The 23,139-nt window shown below is 58.0% G+C and overlaps 1 protein-coding gene across 2 annotated transcripts in view; it reads left to right on the top strand.

Moving 5' to 3' along the window:
- RUVBL1 (RuvB like AAA ATPase 1) overlaps positions 1 to 22,192 on the top strand; it is a 39,027-nt gene extending 16,835 nt beyond the window's left edge. The window contains exons 4-12 of one of the 2 annotated variants that reach the window (XM_039248623.1): positions 1,393 to 1,544; positions 4,928 to 5,017; positions 5,767 to 5,916; positions 7,519 to 7,582; positions 8,911 to 9,109; positions 16,861 to 16,963; positions 20,797 to 20,888; positions 21,787 to 21,981; positions 22,027 to 22,192. In XM_039248623.1, coding sequence (XP_039104554.1) covers positions 1,393 to 1,544; positions 4,928 to 5,017; positions 5,767 to 5,916; positions 7,519 to 7,582; positions 8,911 to 9,109; positions 16,861 to 16,963; positions 20,797 to 20,888; positions 21,787 to 21,946 — 1,010 coding nt within the window. In that variant the 3' untranslated portion in view covers positions 21,947 to 21,981; positions 22,027 to 22,192. Of the gene's footprint in view, positions 1 to 1,392; positions 1,545 to 4,927; positions 5,018 to 5,766; positions 5,917 to 7,518; positions 7,583 to 8,910; positions 9,110 to 16,860; positions 16,964 to 20,796; positions 20,889 to 21,786 lie in introns of both variants that reach the window. The other variant, XM_039248622.1, reaches the window with a different exon arrangement.
- The last annotated feature ends 947 nt before the right edge of the window (positions 22,193 to 23,139 follow it).

Raw genomic sequence — 23,139 nt, 5'->3', positions numbered from 1 at the left:
AGTGAGTTTTCATAAAGTCAACACACTCATGTAACCAACACCCAGATCAAGAGAGCAGTATTAGAACTCCAGAAGCTCCTTGTACCCTCTCGGTCACTCTTCCCTGCAGGGGCATGCCTGTGTTGACTTTGGAGGCAAAAAAGGTTTGATCCAGATGAGGCCTGGGTTTTAGGGTGGGGGGTGTTGTGGTGGATTTTGCATCAAATGGGAACCTCTTTAGAGATCGTGGGCATTACAGAGACTGCGGAAGTATCCGTAGACAGATTTCTTAGGTCTTGGATGGTCTGCCCGATGACTGCCTCCCATCCCCCACCCCGTGAGTAGCTTCCCCCATTCATCCATTTACGTGTGTGTCTGTTGACTGTCTTGCAGAGGGGCAGTCAGGTCCCCAGAGTCCGGGCAGTCCTGCGTGAGTGCCGGGTGGGAGGCACGGGCTGCTATGGGAGTCGTCGGACGGTAAGGAAGAAGGGTACGCCAGGCGAGCTTTCTCAAAGGAGTGAGTGTTTTAGCTGGGGAGTTGGCAAAGCCAAAAAGGAGGGAAGAGCACGTTAGGTAGCAAAAACATATATAAAAAGGCACTGAGATCACGTTCTAAAAATTAGTTTGGCGACAAGTATTGAATAGCTTATGTGGGTGATGTTTCGAACAAGGAGAGACACTTGCCTTCACTTATAACATTCTGATCTGAAAGCTGTGGATGTTTTATTATTGGGGGGTTGCTTTGGGAACGAACTACTGTGGCCTTGGAAAACTTCTAGAACAACTAAAACAACCCACTGCAAATACTGAATGACAACAGGGTATTTCTTCTCAGGGTGTGCCCCGGGGTCAGCCAGAGGCCCAGGACACGGGGCAGGTCACAAATCACTTGGCCCGGACCTCTCATCCGCCTAGTGCCCCGAGCTCAGGCCTGCTGGTGTCTCCAGGGATATAAGCAGTTCTTCCCTTGGTTTTGGAATTTTTTTTCAAGGATCAAAACCACAAGAAACCAGGGGATGTGCAGCGGAGCTCTAGTGGCGTTGGGCTCAGAGATTAAACAGGGGCTAAAGCTAAACTTCACCTCTGCAGGTGCGACAGACGCAGAAGCCGTTCTGAGAGTTACGGCTTGTCCCATAAATTCTAGATTTGAACCGAGAAAGTCCCTTTGAGAAGCTGACATGAAATCGTCCGTATTCTGACAGCTCCTCCAGGTTACGTGTACGTTTGTAGTATTTTCCTACCCAGTACTTTCCTAGCCTCGGGCGTACGTTATTAGTAAGACTGACCCGTCAGTCTTTGTGACGAGGAAGTTTTGTGGCTAAAAAGGCCACTGAGGAGTGGGAGAGGGAGAGAATATGAACTTGCAGGAGAGAATTCTGCTTCTCACTAGAGCTCACCTGCCGTCCCTTCCAGGGCTGCGGATAAAGGAGACCAAGGAGGTTTACGAGGGCGAAGTCACGGAGCTGACTCCGTGTGAGACGGAGAACCCCATGGGGGGCTACGGCAAGACCATCAGCCATGTGATCATCGGACTGAAAACAGCCAAAGGAACCAAACAGCTGAAAGTGAGTACGTGCTCCTCAACTCTTTCCTCAGAATCTCTCGGCACCGTGTGGCCCGGGGCAAGTGGTGTCACCTGTCTGTGTCCCAGTTTCCTCTGCGCCACGGGTGAGGACACGTCACGGGGCCGTTCGAGGATGTGTGCATACGGAGCAGTGCCGAGGGCAGGCCAAGTGCACAGGGAGACACAATAAACAGTTTCCCGTGGGTTCCCAGGAGACCGTACGTTAACACGCGGGCTGCGAGCGTGGTCTCCGGTGGCCTCTGTTCTGACCGTGTGGCAGAGGCCGTGGGCCTGTGTCTGAACCTGTAGATTAATTGCTCAGGTCACCGTGCCCACGCTTCCAGAAAGAAGCGGCACGGAGCGGTCTGGTAAGAGTCATAGAAGACGACGAATGCACGTCGCCAGGGCCCAAGCACAGAATCCTGATGCCCATCCCTTTCAGGAGGCGGGGCCGCGGCCCCTACAGCGGCGTCAGCGGTTGGGGCTGCCCAGGCCGGAGCTTTGCGGGGAAGCCGCAGTGCCGGCAGCGCGGGGCCCTCGATCCCCCCGCTCAGACCCTCGTGTGTGAGCCTGGAGGACGCGGGTGGCAGGGGTGCCTGGGGAAGAGTGTGGTTTGGTGCCACACGAGGTCTGAGAGAGAGACCAGGCTCTGGCGCCGGCGGCGGGGCGGCTTGCGGCGAGTTCCCTCGTCTCTGAGCGGTAGTTTCTTCACCTGTTTGCTGGGGTGTTGGCCGCCTGTGTCCTGGAGTTGTTAGCAGGACGTAAAAGCTGCGGCTCTGGGTGTAGCCCTAGTTCCCTAGCCGCTGGTGGCTGCTGTCACCGTGAGCGCCTTCCGTCAGAGAAACGGGCCGATCGGGATCGTAGGTAGAGGCGTTCTAGCTCTTGTTGACTGGATGTGGCAGGCCCTTCGCGGGCCAGGTGCTGCAACAGACATATAATTCTGTATGCGTATAATTGCCCTCAGGTGACAGATGAGGGAGCTGAGGCTTCGTCAGGGGGGCTGAGCGGTTATCCGAGGGCCCTACGGCCTGGCCCCGGGCAGAGCGACTGTGTCCCGGCTGTTGTGCTGTCCCTCCAACTTGCTGTGTGACCTTTAGGAGTCAGCTGAGCTCTCTGGGCCACGGGGTACCCATCTGTGACCTGTGGCGCATCGACCATATGACTTCACGTTCTCCACTTCACCGTCTTCTGCGGTTTTATGGTTCCTTGATTCTGTACAGTGGCTTCTTGGTCACCACTTTATGGAGATCATAAAAATGTCACTTCCGCAGAGGGTCGTTTTTCTTCTTCCTAACAGGGTTTCCACCTCAGGAGCTTGCCTCTGCAGACGTCTCTCTTAAACCCCCCCTCAGCTCCCCCATTCGGTATTAATTAGATTTCTTAGTAGGATCTGCCGCCTTCCCAGTAATTACATCTTCAGTCAATTCATTTGGGAAATTAACCGATATTAAAGTGCTTGAGGCCAAAAAAAAAAAAGGACCCCTCCCCGGTGTAGGATAGCTGAAGTCAGGCCCGCCACTTACACTTCTGCCCTCCATTGGGCCGCTTTACAGTTTCTTCAAGAAAATAACAGAGAGGGGGAGGTGCCTGGTGGCTCGGCCGGTTAAGTGTCCGACTCTTTGTTTCCACTCAGGTCGTGATCTCGCGGTTTGTGGGTTTGAGCCCCACGTCGGGCTCTGTGCCGACAGATAGCAGGGAGCCTGCTTGGGATTCTGTCCCTCTCTCCCTGCCCCTCCCCCACCCATGCTGTCTCTGTCTCTCCAAATAAATAAAAGCTTTAAAAGAAAAGAAAAATAACACGAGGGGGAAAAGAAATGTTTCTTCTGCCCAGATGAGTACTTCTAGCTCTTCTGAGCGTACGTACAAAACACCTGGACAGAGGAGCTCAAATAGTTGGTGTAGGTATTGACCGGGAAGGCGGACAGAATACCTACTTGCCACCAACATCGCGTGCCTCCCTCGCGCCAGGCCCTGCGTCATAAGCGGTGTTCCTTGTGCGCCCGGAGGTTGCCGGGCCCCACCCGCCCGTGGCGCAGAGCCCCGAGCTGCTCCTGTGGGTACTGTCTCTAAGAGCCTTATGGAGAGTTAATTTTAAGTCAAGGTCACCTACTTTAAGTGTGCAGCTCCAGGAATTTTAATCCACTTACAGGGTGGTAAACCATTTTAGAACACGGTCAGCACCCCAAAACACCTCGTGCCCGTTGGCGAGAGCGCCCCTTCCCACCCACACCCGCTGGCAACTGCTGATCCATTTTCTGAACATTTCTGTATATGGAGTCATACACACGTGTGCTCTTCTGTGTCTGCCTTCTTTCACTGAGGCCTGGGTATTTACTCTTTAATTCTGAGACAAAGCCCGCGTTTTTTTCACATTATAAAACATAAAGTTTAACTGAGAGAAACAGGTGTCCTTGAAGTTTAACAGAATCTTACTTTTTTTTTAAGCTTATTTAAGTTTTGTTAAGTTATTAATTAAGTTTATTTATTTGTTTTGAGAGGGAGAGAGAGCATGCAAGAGCAGGGAGGGGCAGAGAGGGGGAGCGAGAATCTGAAGCAGGCTCCCTGCTCGGCACAGAGCCCGACACGGGGCCCGACCCCACAACGCTGGGATCATGGCCTGAGCTGAAATGAGTCAGATGCTTAACGAACCAAGCGCCCTGAGAAACTTGTGTTTAAATCCTGAGTCCTGAGAAAAGATGCTGTCCCAGAACACTGAACGGGAAGGGGGGCCTGACTGTGGACGACGCGCAGGAAAGCCGCGGTCCCCCGAGGACATTCCTCTCCTTCACTGAACCCAGGAGAGCACACAAGGCCTGGAGTCCGAGGGCCTGGGAACCATCCTGCCTTGTGTCTCCCTCTGGATGTTTACACCTGGGTGCTCCTGTGTACATGGGGAAACGGAGGCTCAGGGAGCCTTGTCCAAAACCACGGACCACAGGGTGCGGCCACGGAGAGCGGGCAGGTCCAGCAGGGGCATCGCTCGCGGGAAGTCCCCCCCCACACCTGAGGTGCCCAGGAGTGAAGCAGGGACAGAACCTCCAAAGGGGGCGTTGGGCCCATCCTGTGGTCCCGTGGACGGCAGAGACCTGCCCCCAAAGCAGCCAGAGCCGTATTTGCCATTTTGCGACCTCGGGAGTGAAAGGAAAGAAGATAGATCCCCCCTGGTGCTCTCCCGGGGTGCTCACTCTCCTGCTGTCTCTAGGGGACACCTCCCCAAAGCCAGTGGGCTCCCGTGTCTATGCGCACGCGCACACTTTCCCCAGAGCGTCACACGGGAGCTACTGCAAGTCTCCTGTGGAGAGGAACCTTACGGTATGTTGGAAATAGATGCTGTGTTACAGTTCTCCCGAGACCCGTGTTTTTGGGTTTTTTCTCTTTTTGAAGCTGGACCCCAGCATTTTTGAAAGTTTGCAGAAAGAGCGAGTAGAAGCTGGAGATGTGATCTACATCGAAGCCAACAGTGGGGCTGTGAAGGTAACCCGCAACTCTCTTGAGGAGGCCGAGGCGGCGAGGGGAGGGTTTTCTTCGGGGTGCGGGGGGGGGGCGGCACCCAGGGCGATGCTCACGGAAGGTCAGCAGTTGCCCCGTGAGGTTTAATAAAGTTTGCTTTCCCTTTATCATCCTTCTTTAACCGTCTCATGATTAGAACAGACAGTCTGTTCGAAAAATACTAAAACCTGTTGAGAGGGGGAGCCCGGGGTGAGAAAGCAAAACAACTGGAGTCATTTTCAAATTGAAATGTGCAGTGTATTTAATCTTCCTTTTATCTCTTTGGTATTTTCTTCCCAAGATATATGCATGTGGAAAGGGATGCTGCATTAGTTGGCATTCTTTTTATATCTGATTTTCAGTGTCCTGTACAGTGTTCCTCACTGTTTAATGGATGAGCATAATACTTCATATCGTACGATAAATCACCCACCTACAAAAGAGTCTGAACAGCTCCCTCCGTCTCCAGTTAATCTACTGGATTTGCCCTTTATCAGGAATTGCATACAGTTAAAGAGGGGGGGAAAGAGTCTTGGAGAAAGTATCAGGTGTTTCTCGGCTGGGTTTTTGGAGCCCAGTGATGAGCAGATAGCTCCCTTCCCCTGGCAGCGGGGGGTGGGGCACGTGTGGAGTTTGTGGAGGCGGCGGGAGCGGAGACTCCTGTCTCCCTGGGCGCCCTGCCCCCCGGGCCTTGGCGGCGAAACTCACCAGCACTGGGGCCCCTCTCCTTGCAGAGGCAGGGCAGGTGCGATACCTACGCCACAGAATTCGACCTCGAGGCCGAGGAGTATGTCCCCTTGCCAAAGGGGGACGTGCACAAGAAGAAGGAGATCATCCAGGACGTCACCTTGCATGACTTGGATGTGGCCAACGCGCGGCCCCAGGTACTGCCCGTGCTGGCGCGACAGCGCTCAGGCCAGGGCTGCGAGCCCTTTTGTGTGTGCCCGAAGCTCTGGGAACGCGCCGCCGTCAGGGTCTCCTTTGAGCAGCCGGTCCCTTTCTGTCTGTAATGTTCAGCAATTAACATCAACACGAGCTACGAGGGACTCCTTTGTTCCCATTCCAATGCCCTAGTCACAGATGATTTCCTGCACATTGTTTCTTATCCCAGCCAAGCCTCTGGCCCTGAGCTACCAGCTTCTTCTGTGGCTTCTCTCCAGCATCGGGCTCCCGCCTGGGACCCCGCGTATGAATGGAGGAGGGCAGGAGGGTTCTCGGAGACCTTTGCGGGATTTCAGAAAGCCCAGCAAAGCCCTGTCTGCCCCCGCCCCGCTTGGCAAAATCTTCAGTGTTTCCCTCCTTTGAGCGGGAGTCGCGTCTGCTCCTCACGCTGACGAGACGGGTACTTTGCCTGACTTGATGACGTCTCTTGAGAAGTGTGAGTTGACCTCCCCAGCTCTGCCCTGCTCATAGCCTTTCAGTCTGATTTCCTCTTGACCCTGAGAGCGTCCACCTCCTCACCAGCAGGGGATAGACTTTCTTCCCCGAAGTTTGACCCTTGGGTGTTTTGGCCCTTGGAGCCTTGGCCAAGGGGATGCTTAGGAATCGTCCTGGGCCTGCAGGACCCTCAGTGCTGCCCCCAAACCAGCCTCCTGGGAGCGTTTGCCTGAGTTAGAGCGTCTGGCCAAGAGGTGGGAGTCCGGGATCGTGTCACCCCGACAGCAGTGAGCTCAGCCACTTAGTCAGTTGGTGTCCCCGGGTTTTCCGGGATGTAGGGCTCTGGCTTTGAGTTCCCTCCTCCGTGAAGACGGCATTGTAGTTCTTACCCTGCAGGATCAAGTGCCTGGGTTCTCAGGAAACATTTGCTACGTTTTACAGCTGAACATTTAGCGAGCACCTGTCACATTTAGCGAGCACCTGTCACAGGGCGTGGTGACAGCGGGATCATGAAATGTCGAGCAGGTGACAAAATGGCACCTCTGGCTGATGGCACTCGGAGGGGCGGCGGGACGGCCAGCCCTTCTGCAGGGTCGGCCCCCGAGGTCGGAGGTCGAGCAGCTCCAGGCCAGCTCTGGGACTGTGGTCGAGTCTGGTGAAGAGGCCTGGGAACGTAGATGGGCAAGTCCCAGCGCTTCCTTCCACGGTCGCCTGTCCCCCAGGGAGCCGGAGCCTCGGCAGAGGGCAGGGCCGCTTGGCCTGAACGCTTCCCGGAAAGGAGGCGGCGCTGCGCAGCGGGTGGCACAGAGTGTGCAAAAGCCCTGAAAGGGCGAGGGTGTTCAGAGGAGGGCACGGCCTGTGCGGCTGGTCAGGAAATGGCGGGCACTTCCTGTGAAGGCCTTTCGCTCCTTCTTGCAGGCCGAGGGGGACCCCTGAGACTTCCTCTGTGCTTAGAAGCCCCTCATGCTTTCTGGTGGGGGTGTCTGGGCCCTCCACACCTGGGGGCCCCGTGTCCAGTTGACCATGGGAACCGGCGTGGTGGGGGCGGCAGTGAGACATTCCGGGGGCCTTGGGCAGCGGGACAGACTCACGAACCTTCCGTTATGCAGGGCGGACAAGACATCCTGTCTATGATGGGCCAGCTAATGAAGCCGAAGAAGACCGAGATCACAGGTGAGAGAACCGGTGGCCCGGGAGCACGCGCCTGACGGCAGGGCCGGGGAGCGGACGTGCCGCGCGACACTCTGTGAGCGCACGCAGGCCCGAGGATGGCCTTGGCCGGGTCCTTCCCGCCTCCGCAGCCCGTGGCCGCTGTGGCAGCTGTAGATGAGGCGCCCTGTGTGCCGTCTGGCCCCGAGCGCTAGCGCGGCCTCCTGGAGGCAGGCAGTGTCCTCGCACTCCTGTGGCGGGGGGGGCGGGTCGCCGTGGTCCCAGAAACGGGGGTGGTGCTGGGCCGGCCGTGCAGGGCAGTCCCTGCCGGGGCGCCCTGAGCCTTAGTGCTGGGCTACCGCCCCGACGGCCACACCGCAGCTCCCCGCCCGCCCGCGCGGCCTCCCGGGCCCTTCCCGGAGCTTGGCAGGGGTGTTGGGCTCCGTGGTGGGCCTTTGGTGTGCCTGCCTCTCTTCCCGCCTGGGGCGTCCCTCTACACCTACTACCAGCTACAGCTCTGTCACCGGGAAGGTTTTCTGTCTCACGTTAGCCCGTGGAGTGACGGAGCCCTTTCTAGGAGAGTCGCTAAGAGCAGTGTTGGTGCTTGAACCATTTTAACAACGCCTCCTCTTCCCACCAGCCCTGCCTCGTGGCTCTGGTGGCAGACACGGAGTCAGACCTTCCTGTTCTGTGTCTGTGAGCGGCTCCCTCCCCTCCTTCCCGACGTTAGTGCAGGAGCTGGTTTGGAGGGCGAGAGCCTTGACCTTAGATGGTCCTTTTGACTCTTGAGAGCCGTGGCCGCTCTGGAGCTCTGAGGTGGGACTCTCCCCAGAGCCCGCTGGGGGGAGAGGCTGGTGGCACCCTATTCCCTGTCCAAGGCACTTGATTGAAAGTTAATTAACCTAAGCTTTGTCTACAGGGCCAAAAGAAAGGGTCATTTACCGAGTGCAGAATAGGAAATTTGCATATGAAAACTCATTTCAAACGGGGCTCCCCACCTCTGGGATGTGGTAGGGCCCTGGGTGGGTGGGTGTGAGCAGTCAGGCAAGGCCAGGGGGGCAGGTGCGTGCCCTTGCGGGGACATGCAAAACAGAAAGCCACTCACACACTTAACAGGCCATGTTGACCGGGGGTGGGGGGGGGATGCTGCCGGCTCTGTGACCTCCACGTGGTGATTATCCCCGTTTTCAGATGATGGCGCTGGAGTAGGGCCCCCCCTGCCTGGGGCCACACAGCTAGCAGTAAACCAGGCTCCACACTTGGGTTTGGGTCGGATTCGGGGGGGGGAGCGGGGAAAGAAGGGGAGCACCTCCCCGACCTGACCTTGCCCGCCCACCCTTGCTGTGTCCTAGACAAGCTTCGAGGGGAGATTAACAAGGTGGTGAATAAGTACATTGACCAGGGCATCGCCGAGCTCGTTCCGGGGGTGCTCTTTGTGGACGAGGTCCACATGCTGGACATCGAGTGCTTCACCTACCTGCACCGGGCCCTGGAGTCCTCCATCGCCCCCATCGTCATCTTCGCCTCCAACCGAGGCAACTGCGTCATCAGGTAGGAGGCTCCCTGCCAGCCTTGAGGCTCTTCCACCTTCTGTTTGGCTTCGGGCTCGCTTTGGGCGTCACTTTAAACCCATAGCGTCATGAGCGGGGATGGAGATGGGGGTCACGTTCGTTTTGAGAGAAACACGCCAAAGTGGCCTGTGTTCACAGGTGGCTCGTGCGTCCGCCTCCTACCATCATGGCCGCCAAAGGCAACAGCCAGTCACCCTGTGGCTGAATTTGAGGGCCTCGCGCCTGGCGTCTGGGGTCGCCGTGTGGTGTGATCTGGTCATTGAGTTGGAGTGGGCAACGTAAGGTCAGACGGCTGGCCTCGGGCGGTCCTGCCTGTGTCAGCTTCTGTCCCCATACCGGCTGTGGGCACTCAGTGTTCTTGCTCCATCTTCTAGATGAAGAGACAGAACAGCGGAATGACTTGCCCCTGGTCAGAAAGATCGGCTGAGGACCCAGATCTTTCTGATAATGAAACCAGTATTTTCTCTCTATTCCAGACCTTCCCGGAGCCACACTGGCGCCTGCCCCCACCCCAACCCCGTAGGCCTGCTTTGGGGAAGGGTAAATGTTGAGACCCGGGAGGTGCACGAGCGGAAGTGCCCACCCTGCCAGGGCTGGGCTGGGGGGCTTCCCTGAGGTTCTTTTTCTTCCGATTACTCTGGAAGCCGATGAGCCCCTGAGAGCACGCTGCCTTCGTAGCTCTGAAGGGCCCTGGACTTGGTCGTTTTCTTGCTCTTTTGCTTAAACGTTGGGGCCTGGTCCCAGCAGTGCTGGGGCACGAAGCCGGGTGGCGAGGAGCCCTTCTCGAGCCTGTGGCGAAGTCATGTGGGTGAACAGAGCCCTGGATGCTGTGTGTCCTGTCAGCAGGGGGGGCTGGGGGGGCGGTGGAAAAGAGACCCCGGGGCCCATGACTCAGCACAGAGATGGGGCCAAACCGGGTGAGGATCCTGAATTGCTGGTTCGCCCACTTCCCTCTGAGCGAGGGTGGGTCGCATCCGGGAGTTTAGCTCACTCTTGATGGAGAAGCTTTGTCTCCACTGACGTTGCTCAGAAACTGTGCGGCCAGCTCTGGGGCAGGTCCCCTCTCCGGTGGTCGCTCTGGCTCAGAATCAGGATTTGCACGTGTGACTCACGGTCGTGTGGCAGCAGCGTTACGTCCCTGTGACGCTGTCCTGACGAGACCATCGCAGGGCTTTCTGCATTCCTGCGGAGAGGATGGCTTGTTCCGGGGCCGGGCCAGCCACGGCACCTGGGAGCGTCCGGGAGATCAGGGTGTGGCCCGGCGTCCCTCACCCCTGTGGGCTTGCGGGAGGCTGCTTGCTGCGGTGAGGCCGGGGTTGAGCCTGGAGTGCGGGCGCCCCCTGCTGGGGGCCCCTGCTAACGGGCTCCTGTCCCTTACCTTCTGGCAGGAACAGGGTCTAGGGCTCAGAGTACCTGCACCGCACCCGGGAAAAAGTGCACAGGCAGGTGGCTCTCATCTCAGAACATGCCTGGTGGGGTGGAGCCCCGGCCAGCCCGAAACCCAGGAACCTCGGGCCTCGGCTCCCCCGCTGCTTCGTCACGGGCCACTAGAGGTTGTGGCCGCAGCTGCTGCCTGGAGGAAGGGACTGGTTACCCTCTTCACATGAGGACACAGAGGCCCCACCAGGGTGGGGGACTTGGCTAAGGTCACAGCACGGAAGGAAGGCTGGGATTTGAATCCAGTGTTGACTGGGTTTAGACGTGAAATGATGAAACTTCTGGAACGTTGGCGCAGTTTTGGCAACATCTGACTTGCTTCCCAGCAGACTTTTTCCTAGAGGGGAGCTGTTGAGGCTTCTTGCCCTTCAGACCCGCACGTGACCTCCAGAGCGCGGAAGGACAGGGAAGAGGAGGAAGCTGCCGGTAACTGAGGGAGGCCGAGTCTCGGCTCAGCTCACCCCAGGTAGTCTCGGGCATCCCGACGATCACACGGGCAGGTGGTGTTCCTTCCGGGCTCGCGCGGGAGTGCGCGTGCGTGGGCGCCAGAGCTCCTGCCGCCCCTGCTCTCCTGCCCTGCTTCTGGTCGGGGGGGGGAGGGCGGGTTGAGCTGGTACAGGAGCCTTGACCACCGTCACTGAGCGGCCCTCGCCCTCTAGGTCACGGCTCCCTGTGCACAGGGCAGGGGAGCCACTCCTGCAGCAGCACCTGGTGCTCAGTTTCTTCCTTGAGGCCTGAGGCCCCTCCTGGAAGGGATGACCCCCCGGGCGCCCTGGGAGGTGCAGCTGTTCCGCTCTGCCTCAGCCGCCTCCTTGCCGCCCCGAGTCCCCTCTGCGCCAGGGCCCCCCAGCCATTAAAGGAGAGCCTGGCCTTGATCCCAGCTCCCGGACCCTGGGAGGCCTTCTTTTCTTGCGGGGAACGGCCCCCGGGGGTGAAGGAGTCTCCGTAGGAGCTTCTCTCCACTTTATTGCACCGAAGAGCAAGACTTATGAAACAGTGTGGCCTCTGTTCCGTGTATCCCGTGGCTGAAAATGGCACTTTTTAAGAAAACAGCTTTATGGAGATGGAATTCACCTGCAAGCTAACTCACCTGTCTAGAACGCACAACCCTCGGGTGTTGGTGTCCTCGGGGGCTGTGCAGCCGTCGCCATCTAACCGTCTCACCGTAGAACATTTTCATCCCCACGGTGAGCGGTGCCGCGCCCGGCAAGAGTACCCACCCGGCCATGCGTCACCCCCGGCCTCGCTTCCCCGTCCCCCGCTCCTCGCCGTCTCCGCACTTGCCTTCTCTGGACACTGCGTGTCGGCTTCCCCACGCGGTCTGTTGTCTCTTGTGCCAGGCTTCTCGGGGCCTAATGTCTGCAGGGCCCATCCCCGCCGTAGCACGGGTCAGGGTGCTCTGGTTTCCAGGCTGTGCGATACCCAGTAGCACATTTTCCCGTTCATTAGTTGATGGCCATCGGGTTGGTTGTTGGGTTTATCTCTGTGGCTGTTAAATAATGCAGCCGTGAACATTGGTGTACGACTTTTTATGCAGACTTAGATTTTTATTTCCCTTGGGTACCTACCTATGAGTGGCATTATTGGGTAGGATGGGAACTTTTTTTTTTTAAGTTTATTTATTTATTTTTGAGAGGAAGAGAGAGAGAGAGAGAGCAGGGGAGGGGCAGAGAGACAGGGAGAGAGAATCCCAAGCAGGCCCTGCACCATCAGCCTGGAGCCTGACACGGGGCTCGAACTCCGGAATCGTGAGATCGGGACCTGAGCCGAAATCAAGAGTCAGACGCTTAGCCAGCTGAGCCGCCCGGGCGACCCCAGGTGGCGCCTCTCTTTAACCTCTCACGGGCCTGCCAGGCTGGCTTCCACAGAGGCGGCACGTTCCCACCAGCAGGGCCTCAGGGGCCCTGCGCAGGACACTTGCTGCTGTCTGTCCTGCCAGGTGTGAAGTGGCCGCTTCCGGGGGCTTTGATCTGCATTTCCCCGGGGGCTCCTGATGTTCAGCATCTTTTCGTGTGCTTATTGGCCATTTGTACATCTTCTTGGGAGAATTGTCTGGTACTGTCCTTTGCCCCTTTTCTTATGGGGTTATTTGTCTTTTTATTCGTGAGTTGTAAGAATTCTTTAGGTGTTCTGGATACCAGACGCTTACCAGAGGTATGATTTGTAAATGTGTCCTCCCATCCTGTGGGGTTGTTGGTTTGGGGTTTTTTTTCAGTTACTTGATGGTGTTTTCATGTTTTGATGCAGTTCAGGTTTTCTGCTATTTTTTTCGTTGCTTGTGTTTTCAGTGTCATCTGCGAGAAACCATTTTCTAATTTAAGGTCACAAAGATTTACATCTAAGCATTCTATAGTTTTAGCTCTCGTGTTTAGGTTGATGATCATTTGTAGTTAATTTTGTGTTGGGCCAGGGAGGAAGTCTGTCCAGACTCAGCCGTTTGCGTGTCCAGTTTGGTGTCCCGTTGTCCGAGGACCATTTCTTGAAAAGACTGTTCTTTCTTCATTGGATCGCCTTGGCAGCGTCATCGAAAACTCAAATGGTCCTCTTAGCACGGTTTCCGTGTCCACTGTGGGCCTTTGGGAGGTGCCCTGGACGCTCCGCAGCCAGGCGTTCTCGCGGCACTTCTGTCCTCGGAGAGGCTCTGCGTCACCTGTGTCCCCGCGGTTCCGGGTTGTATCAAGGAGCCGTCAGGCAGCCGTTCTCAGCCAGGGATGTTTTTACTTGTCACGACCCGGGGTGCTGCTGGCATCTAGTGGGTAGAGGGCAGGGCTGCTGCCGAGCACCCTACGGGGCGCAGGACGGTCCCCTGCAGAAAACTGATTTGCTCCCAAATGTCAAAGCGTCCCAGTGGGGGAGCCCTGAGTTGTAGTAAGAGGGGAGCACTCACACATGACTCCACCACTTACCTTGTAGGTGGTGGAGCTCTGGGATAAGTTTCTAGAAGGGCGATTACCTCGTTCCCGCAGATACACCCTCTTGGATTTGAAGGAGGGTTAGGCCTCTGGCGTCACAGCCCCAAATCATGTGTCTGGAAGAGGCAGCGCTCACACACACCGTTTGAGCAATCGTCAGATGGCCGAGTGGGGACGTCAGTATTGGGCTGGGGCCAAAGCCAAAGTGAGGCTCCGGGTGCAAGAATAAGTCTGCGATTTTAGCCAAATGTAATTATTCCAGTTTATTATTAGCAGCTTCATAATCTAATACGGCACTTACGGCGGCGTGCCCGACGGGATTGCTCACCCCCTGGGCGGGAGCTGATAGGTAGGGCCCCCGTTCCTGGCCCGCGTGGCCACCTGACGACTCTTTGTGCAGAACAGAATTCCAGAAACTGCTTTTCACTAAGATGTTGTCAGAAAGAGACTTTGTACCCAAGATTCATAGCTTGCACAAATGTTTTGACTTTAATTCCTGAAAATGCTTAGCAGTCTTTAAACAGACTGTTTTGTTTACATTTTTGGTTTCATGGATTCAAAACTATAGGAATTTTTTCCCTTTTTTTTTTTTTTTGGATAATAAAAGGAAACATCAAATTAAATTTTTAAAAAAAGCAGAAATAATCTGAAAAAAAATGGTGCAGATCACCTGAAAAAAGTTCCACATCTTGGGGAGCACATTTGCTGGAAGGGTTGGAGAAAAATGAAAATGCCCTTTAGCTTAAGAATTTGAGTTCTCTGCAAATCCGCTCCTGAAAGGAACCCTTGGATCTTTCTTCACACCAAAGCGTGTGTGGTTTTCTCTTTTGAGCGTCTCCTGTGTTAAGGAGGCGCAGACTCTCCTACGTTCCCACGGTCAAGTTCTTTGTTTCAGCCAACTCTCGGTGGAGGGCAGCTACCGCACCGACTCCCCGACAGCGTCGGATACTCCGTTTCGCTGATTGAGTCTCTTCGCTCGTGTCCTCATCCGTGTCTGCAGTCGTCACCGTCTCTCCTGCGTCCCTGAATCCCACAGTTAAATGTTGACCGTAAGCACACTGTCTGCCTCGGAGCTCGGTCATGTCTCAGCTTTGCACAAGGTCGCACGTCCAGGCTGAGCTGCAGAGAGCCGGGGGCCGTGCAGCTGCTGGGGCTTTGCTGCGGGGCCGCCTGTCCGCTGCGGGCACGGCCCTATGAGCAGTCCTTTTTGTTGTTAGTTTTTAAGTTTTTTCTTTATTTTGAGAGAGAGAAGCGAGGGGTGGGACGCAGCCAGAAGGAGAGAGAGAGGATCCTGAGCAGGCTCCACGTCGTCGGTGCAGAGCCTGATGGGAGGCTGGATCCCGCAAGCTGTGAGATCACGTCCTGAGCTGAAAGCGAGAGTCAGATGCTTAACGTACCTGAGCTGCCCAGCGCCCCCCAATCCTCCCCATAAGAAATTCTTAGTGCGCTGTTACAAATACTGTTCTTTTGAAATTTGGTTAAGGAGTACTTTATTTTCCCATCTAACCATTTCTTCTTTATACTTTCTATGTTTGTTATTATATCTGAAATTGAAGGTGATTTACCACGAGTGTTACAGAATTTGGGATATCTTAACATGGCAAAACTGAGGTCTTTTAAAGAGTTCCCAAGAACTCCCAAGAGAAATCCAAAGTAGAACTTAAAAAAACCAAACTTCTGGCCTAAACAGAGTCAGATAACTAAAAATTATTCGTAGTTTTAATTTTGATTGCAAGCGTACAAAATTCTGAGATTTGAATCATGACAGAATTTAATCTTTACAATTCTCCCTCGTTACTCTAAAAATCTTTTTTGGTGGAAAGGATTTGTTTTCTCTAAAGTTATCTTAATATTGATATTTGCTGTCTGTCTACTTCCCTATTTATTCTGGAAGGTCTTCATTGTTTTTCATATTAGATTTAACAATTATTCATCAAGTGTAGCATTTTACTCTTTCTTTGAATTGTTTTCACTTGGGAAAATGTATACAATGGAATTTGCAGCTTTCGTTATCTGTAAGCGTACAGTTCAGCGGTGTTAATTTCATTCACAGATTCGTACACCCATCCCCACCGCCCGTCTTGAAAACTTTCCATCAGTCCAGGCAGAAACTCCGTGCCCATAGCAGTCGGTCCCATCCCCCCCTTCCCCGGGCCCTCCACTCTGTGTCTACAAATTTTCCTTTTCTAGGTGTTTCCTCCCAGTGGAATCTGACAGCACCTGCCGTGTGGGACCCTGGCTTCTCCCGCCCGGCGCCCTGTGATAGCGCGCATCGGGATATTTCCTTCTCGCAACAGTAAATACACGTTTATGGTCCGACTGACCGGACAGGGTTTCAGCACAAAGATTTCTTTACTGAAGTTGCATTTCTTGAATGTTCACTTATACCTGAAACTGAATACTCTGATATGAACAACTAAATCCAAACAACCTTCCTTGCTCTTTGTTCCGCTGGTGAGTGGCGACCAGAGACCCCGCGGCCTGGCACACGTTAGCAGCGCAGGAGCGGGGCCGCCGTGGACCCGCGGAGGCTGAGGTGGGGGCCCGTGGCATGTCGGGCTTCCGGACACTGTGGCGCAGGCCAGCCTGGCACGCTGCCAGCCCTGCGGGCACACGTCCTGTCGGGCACCTGGGGTCTCGGGGCCCTGCTGACTCCCCTCCTGGGCCGTTCCTCCTGTGGCTCGGTTAAGGACTCAAGAGAAAGATAGGCCCCAAGTGCACGACTGGACAGCTCCCGAGGAAGGAAATCGTGCTGCATATAAGGGAGCACAGTCAAGTGATTCGTTAGTAATCCAGGAGCCGTCAGTTCAGACACGGTGTTACCCTTCCTTTTCTAAACCAGGAAAACCACAAAGCCGTGAAGAACCAGACTACCCTGTGCGGCCACAGTGCCGTGAGATCGGCTCACTCCCGTCGCTGTGTAGATGGGGACCTTCACTCCCTCACACCGGCACTCGGTGCTGCTGCGGAAATGTTCGTGGCTGTATGCATACAATTATTTATCAGACGTCGTTATTAATAGCAATGCTTGGAAACTACCTAAATGCCCAACGGTTTGGGTTAAGTACAATATTTGATAGTTTATTAAGACAGAAGCAGTGTGGACAAAACCCAAACAAAAATCCACATACATAGTGAAATTTATAAAGGCATGTCTGCGACAGTTTGGTAAATATCTATGTGAATATTTTTAATAGGATCCTAGGTGTCTTTTTCTTTCCCCCCCCCCCCCCCCCCCCTTTTTCCCTATGATACTGGTATTTGCTAAAATAACGAGGTTGTTTTTGACACCACGGAAGTGCCACGGCTGGGCCCCTGCTCCCGGTGTCTGGTTTCCGGTCTCAGAGAGGCCTGGGTGACGTGGTCGTCGTGGTCCTTGCAGGGGTACCGAGGACATCACCTCTCCCCACGGCATCCCTCTTGACCTGCTGGACCGCGTGATGATCATCCGGACCATGCTGTACACCCCACAGGAAATGAAGCAGGTGAGCCTCCCTCCCCCCACCGTCTCGTCCCCTCATTTGCCCCGCCATTCCCTGACGCCGCGCGGGAAGTGTCCACAGGGCACCCCTGCCTCCCGCCACCGTCCGGGCCCTCGGCTGCGGACCTTGGGCCAGTCCTCCAGGGCGCCAGTCCTCCTGACTGAGAGATGGCGGGGCTAACGGGACGTTGCTTGAGGTGCTCCCGACCCCCAGCTGCCTGTGCTCTTGGCCGGAGTCTCTTCCGTCATCCCCCTTCTGATAAGCTTTAGGAAAGGGGTAGTGAAAAGTTTCACTCGATGACAGCCTCTAGGGAAGCCACCAGCTCCAGGGAGGAGCCAGTAAGATCTGATTTCGTGACAGCCTCTTGCTGTCCAGGCCATGCCCTGTCCGAGGCCCCTGCTGTTGATACAGTGGGTCCCACTGCAGGCTGGCTCCGGCAGGGGGGTGGGGGGGGAGCTGGAGCCTGCCCGCCGTCTTCCTGGGGGCCGCGGAGGCTGTAGAGAGATGGTGAGTCCGGGTCACATGGCTTAGAGTGGCCCCTGGGAGTGGGGGTCCTAAAACCAGCCCATCACCTAACACAACGCGTGCTCACCATCCCCTGGGAGCCGAATTTGCGGGAGCTCCGGGGCTGGAAAGTGACGCGGTGTCCGCGCTCGGCTGTACCCTGCTGGCACCGCCTGGCTCTCCGCGCAGGGCCTGCCTCTTGCTTATTCCCGAGCAGAGGGCACGTGCCCAGGCACTTTACACAGATTTCTAGTCCCCTTATGGGTGCTTCCAGGTGGCTGTCATCACCCTCTCCCCCTGCGGAAGCTCAGCCCCCGGGTGGCAAGGCCAAGATGCCGAGCCAGGAGGGGCCCTGCGGGGGCCCAGGTCCCAGGCTCAGTGGCGGCTTGTGCCCTCGGTCGGCGCCCCGCCGGGGCAGCGCGCTGTGCCTGGCCCTGCTCTGCCCACCCTGGTCCCAGCTGGTCGTGGCGCCGCCGTGAGTCCCTCCCTGTGGGGTCCGCGCACACCAGGGCTGCTCTCACAGAGCGTGGGCCCTCTCTGCTGGATGTCCCGCGAAGCCCGTGGACCCGCTTCTCCAGCACGATTCCATTCGATCCCCGGTACCCGTGGGGTGGGAGCGCTGTCACACTGTCATCTTACAGGTGGGGGCCCGAGGCCGACGGATCCCCCCGGGCTCAGGAAGCTCGTCAGGGCCGAGTGGGTGACAGGACTGACAGACTGCAGCGGACGGGCCGGGAGCCCCAGTGCTTCCCCGCAGGGCCCCTGGGGGCGGCCTCCCTGCGCCGCTGCGCCCGCAAGGCCCCTCCTGGCAGCGCCCGCTCGCCCCGCCCCAGCCCGCCCGTCCTGCTGGCGTCTGTTGTTGGCCCGCGAGCGCCGTGCAGATGCGGGAGCGGCGACGGCGCAGAGCGGCCCGGGCGCCTGGTGTAGCAGACGGTGGCCGTGGCCGGGGGCCTGGTCGCCAGATGACGGGCTCCAGCTCACGGACGAATACGGGGTTGAAGCCGAGGTGTTCGCCGAATGGAAGCAGAGGCCAGAGCAAAGGAGACGCCGGTGGCACCCCGTCCCTACCGTGGGGACACCCCCTGCCAGGAGACGCCGCCCGCGCGCCGGCCGTACTTCCCGGCTGAGGGACTCGGGCGCTGGGCGCACCTCTGGGAGGTCTGCCCGCTCTTCCCAAGGTTGTCGTGAGGACTGAGCGAGGCGGCGGGAAACTGAGGGCCGGGCCGGGCCGCCGCCCTGCCTCCACTGTGGTTAATGTATCGTCGTTGCAGGGGCCTCTGCTGGGTCCTTAGCACAGCTCTCGAGAACCAGCTTTGAGGCTTGGGAACAAGGAGGGTCCTGGGGTCACAGAGGTAAGCCGCAAGGGCAGCACCTCACTCAGAGTCTCCACTTAACCTCGGCTGCCTCCAGTCGACCGTGGGGCACACGGTCTGAGTGCTCCTGGAATGTTCCGTGCTGTGCGTCTGACTCCGGGGCCGGTCCCCACCTTGGCTGAGCCGGGAGAGCCTCTCGGGCCCTCTCTCGGGGGAGCAGAGGTCAGACCAGCGTGCATGGCTTTGCTCCCGTGGGTTCAGGGAAGGCTCCGCATTTTCGCCGGGGCCTGGCAGGCGTCTGAACACAAGTACCTGTGACCGTGTGCCCTGCTGTCCATGCCAACGCCTCGTAAACTCTCCGTGCAGGTTATTAAATGATTGAAGGTGTAATTTATGAACTGTCCGTTTCCGAGCAGTCGGAAACAGGAGCCCCTGCGATTGCTCTGACCTGCTCTCGGGAGAGTGAGCAGAGCGCCCCTGACTCTCCTGCTGAGGCCCAAGGCCCCGGGACTCGGTATTTGCATCCCTGGAGCTTCCGAAGGCGCCCGGGGGACATGGTTCTTGGCGGGACCGGGCGGTTTCCTTACTCCCCAGCTGTCCGTGGGAGGCCCTTTTTCTGTGAGAGCCCAGAGCCGCCTGGCGCTGGCAGCAGTGGTCGGCGGGGGGCGGGGGGTCTCTCCCTGGGTGGGTCTCTCCCCCTGCTCCATCTGCTGCTGTCCTTGGGCCTGTTTGGTGACATCCCTCTGCCCGGTGCACGTGGCTTACGCCCCAGACGGTGGAAGGTGGAACCCTGTGCACCAGCTGAGTCTTCCGACGGCGGCGCCACCTGGCGGCCCGCTCACCGCGGAACGGAAGTCCGCGAAGCCGCTGCCGTGTGTGGGACTCATCTGAGCAAGTTGCCAACGTTGAGAAATCAGAACGTTTCATACAGACGTCTGAGTTCCGAGTCTCTCTTGAGAAACTGAAACTTCCCTGCCCTCCGCCCTCGCGGCCCGTGGCCCCGCCCCGCCTCCCGCTGCCCCTTCTGCCCCGGCCTTTGGCCTGGTCCAGTCGTGTAGGCCCGGCTGCCCCACCGAGCAGGATTTGCCCCGTTCACAGCGGCCAGCGCGCTGGGTCCCCACGCCCGAGCGCCCGACATGAGCCGCCCGCCCCCACGGGCCTCTGCCTGGAGCCGCCAGGCCGGTCAGAAGGGTCTGGGCCGCAACCCCAGGTCCCTCTCTTCCCCACGCAGGGCTGTGGCTGGGGCTCGGTCCCGCCCATCCGTGTGCCTCTACCTCGGGTGTTTTTATGGCTTTAATTTAAACAAGGGCTTCTTGATATCTTGTTTACGAAGCTGCCAAAGTGAAAAATTCCTGTATTATATGAGGCTCGAAGTCCTCGAGTTATCTCGGCTCCCCAACACACAACATCATTATCCCGGCTGCCCCTTATCACTCAGCGCCGGTGTGCCTGCGGGGTGCCGGGCCCTGTTAGCGCGGCCGCGCCGCCAGCCAGCCTCCCTCCGGCGCCGCCAGGGCCTTCCCGCGGCAGCGCCGGCCTCTCTGATAGATCAGATATCTCCCTGCCATGTTATGAGGGCTGGTAAATCTCTAAAAGTAACTTTTTTGATTTATTTAACCATCGTATTTATCAAACAAATAAAAAATGTCTCTTCTTGCCTGAATCCTCATGTAGGGTGGTGCTCCCCCCCCACCCCGGGGAGGAAGGTTAAGGCCCTTGAGGGGCCCGGGCAGGTTTGGGAGGGGTCCACGCTGTCCCGGTCCAGGGACGGCAGCAGGGAGGGTGGGGAGGCAGGGGCCCAGCCGCCCGGCCACGCCCCCGAGGGGACCAGCCGCCTTCGGGTCACCGCGAAGCCTGCCCCCAGAGTGCACGACGCCGGCTCCCTGCCAGCCCGGGGTGGGCCCCTTCCGCACTGACGACACCAGGGGAGGCACACGGGGACAGGACTGCTTCTAGAGCACTTGGCAAGGGGATGCCTGAGGTCGGTCACTACTGATCATGGTCTTTCTCCTCCAAAAGATTATCAAAATCCGAGCCCAGACAGAAGGAATCAACATCAGCGAGGAGGCGCTGAACCACCTCGGGGAGATCGGCACCAAGACGACTCTGAGGTGAGCACGTCTCCCGGGGCTGCTCCCCGCCCCACGCAGCCTCCGTGGGGCCCGTTCTGAGGCTCTGGCAGGGTGCTCTCAGGGCACGGGACCGCGTCTGCCCTCGCTGCCGTGATGGGCGTCGTCCTGGGCCCCGCAGTGTGGGGCGCAGTGTTTAGGTGGCATCGCCCACACGGCCAGAGCAACAGGTTAGCTGAGGAGATGGGGCCCGAGGCAGGCGGCTCACTGGCGGACCCCGCGTGGCCCCTCCCGTGGCTCCGCTCTCCAGGCTGTGGTGGCCGGGGCGTGGCACGTGCAGGCGAGGAAGGGTGAGCGTGGCCCCAGACTGCTGTCCTGACCGTTCACCGGTGGCCCAGAGCCACCTGCCTGTGGACCATGTCCCTCTCGGTGTCCTGACTGCTTGTGAAATCATGACCTCAGCCCCCAGGCTGTCCCTGTTTCCCTTTGAGTCCGTTCCTCACTCGAAGGCCGAAGCAGACGCGCAGGGTGTTTTCTTTGGCTGGAGCGGTGCTTTAAGACCTCCGGGATCCGTGTGCCCTTCTGGGAGGCGGGTTTGGATTGGCCGTGTGCTCATTGGCCGTCTGCCACGCTCGGTGTCCACTCGGGGCCGTAGCGTTCCTGGCCTGCGCCTGCGCCTGCGCCCACCACAGCCTGTGGTCCCTTTTATTTTTTGTTTAAAGATTTTATTTTTAAGTGATCTCTACACCTATCATGGGGCTCGAACGCACAGCCCCGAGATCAGGAGTCTCTCGCACCAGCGACGAGCCAGCCGGGCTCCCTGGGGCCCCTGGGGTAGCAGCGGTCGCAGCCTGTCCGGGAACTTGCAGACTGTGGCAGGGACTGGGGGGGGCTCCCGTCTGTGGCCCCGGGTCAGCCCTGCCCCTTCCCGTCCCTGAAGGTACGCGGTGCAGCTGCTGACCCCGGCCAACCTGCTGGCGAAGATCAACGGGAAGGACAGCATCGAGAAGGAGCACGTCGAGGAGATCAGCGAGCTCTTCTATGACGCCAAGTCCTCGGCCAAGATCCTGGCTGACCAACAGGACAAGTACATGAAGTGAGGCCCCGGGCCCGCGGTCGGGGTCGCGGTCGCGGTCGGGGCTGCCCTGCACTCGGGGTCGCGTCGCCCTGCGCTCGGGCCTGGGGTCGGGGTCGCGGTTGGGTTGGGGCCGCCCTGCGCTCGGGCCCGGCGTCAGCCCAGCGTGGAAGGGGTTTCTTTTTAAATTATCCTAACGTGTGGGGCCGCTCTGAGGGAGCCCCGCTTCCCCGGCAGTGTTTTCTAATAAATCCTTGTGGGTTATTTTGAGGCCGTGTGTGTCTCTCTGAATTTTTGAAAAATGAACTTTGTGCCTTAGGACGGCTTTAGCTTTCCCGTGCGCCGCACACGCTCCCTTCCTGGGGACGCGCCCCCGTGCCCGTGTGCTGCGTTTGTCGCACCTAACAAGCCAGCGCGGGTGCCTGGTCCTGCCCCGCCCACGTGTCCTGCTTCGGGGAGCCCCCCTCCCCCCCCCCGGGACACCGCGTCACGTGTAGCTGTCCCATTGGCGCTGATGGATCTCACCCGTTCTCTGCTTCTGGCAACCCCGACCGGCGGAGGGCAGTCTGCGCACCTGCCTGGGCGCGTGTTTGATGCTTTTCTCTCCATCGCTCTGTGGAAAGGCCACAGACGTGAGCTGCCGCCGTTGATGGCCGACCGCAGCCACCTGGTCCTGGTCACGTTTGTCACGTTTCTCTAGTCCCCCTCCTATATCGTCCACTTCGGAACAAGTCACTAAGCACGGCCCCCCAGAAGCGTGGGGGGTTCGCTCCACCCCCTTGAGGGCGGGGGGCCGGCAGAGACTCCTGGGGTTCTGCATAGGAGATTCCTGCTCCCCCCGCCCCGTCTGGGTATTTCCTCGGCCGCGGCGGTGCGGGCCGGGGAGGGCCGCTCACTCTCCCTGGGTTATAGCCCAGAGCCACGTCACTCCTTCTGTTACTCACATAGGTCCCGCTTCGACCGTTGAGAGCTCTTTCCGTTGGCGCCTGTTCCCTCTGACGCGTTCGTGCCCTGAGAGGGCGGGGAAACAGCAGCCCCGATGGACGGACACCCCGTGGGGCGAGCGCCGCATTCGGCTTCTGCCCCGCCCCGTCCTCACCGCCAGCTCAGCCACAGGCGCGGCGCCTCGGTAAAGGCTTCTCTGCCCACACAGGCCGGGTCTCCGGGCTCCTTTTTGTTTCTTTAAACATTTATTTATTTTTGAGAGAGAGAGACAGA

The sequence above is a fragment of the Hyaena hyaena genome, unplaced genomic scaffold (assembly GCF_003009895.1).
Source record: "Hyaena hyaena isolate Hyena2069 unplaced genomic scaffold, ASM300989v1 scaffold_316, whole genome shotgun sequence".
NCBI classification, from domain to species: Eukaryota; Metazoa; Chordata; class Mammalia; order Carnivora; family Hyaenidae; genus Hyaena; species Hyaena hyaena.
Note: the sequence above shows the minus strand (reverse complement) of the source record. Positions and strands in the feature narration are given on the sequence as shown.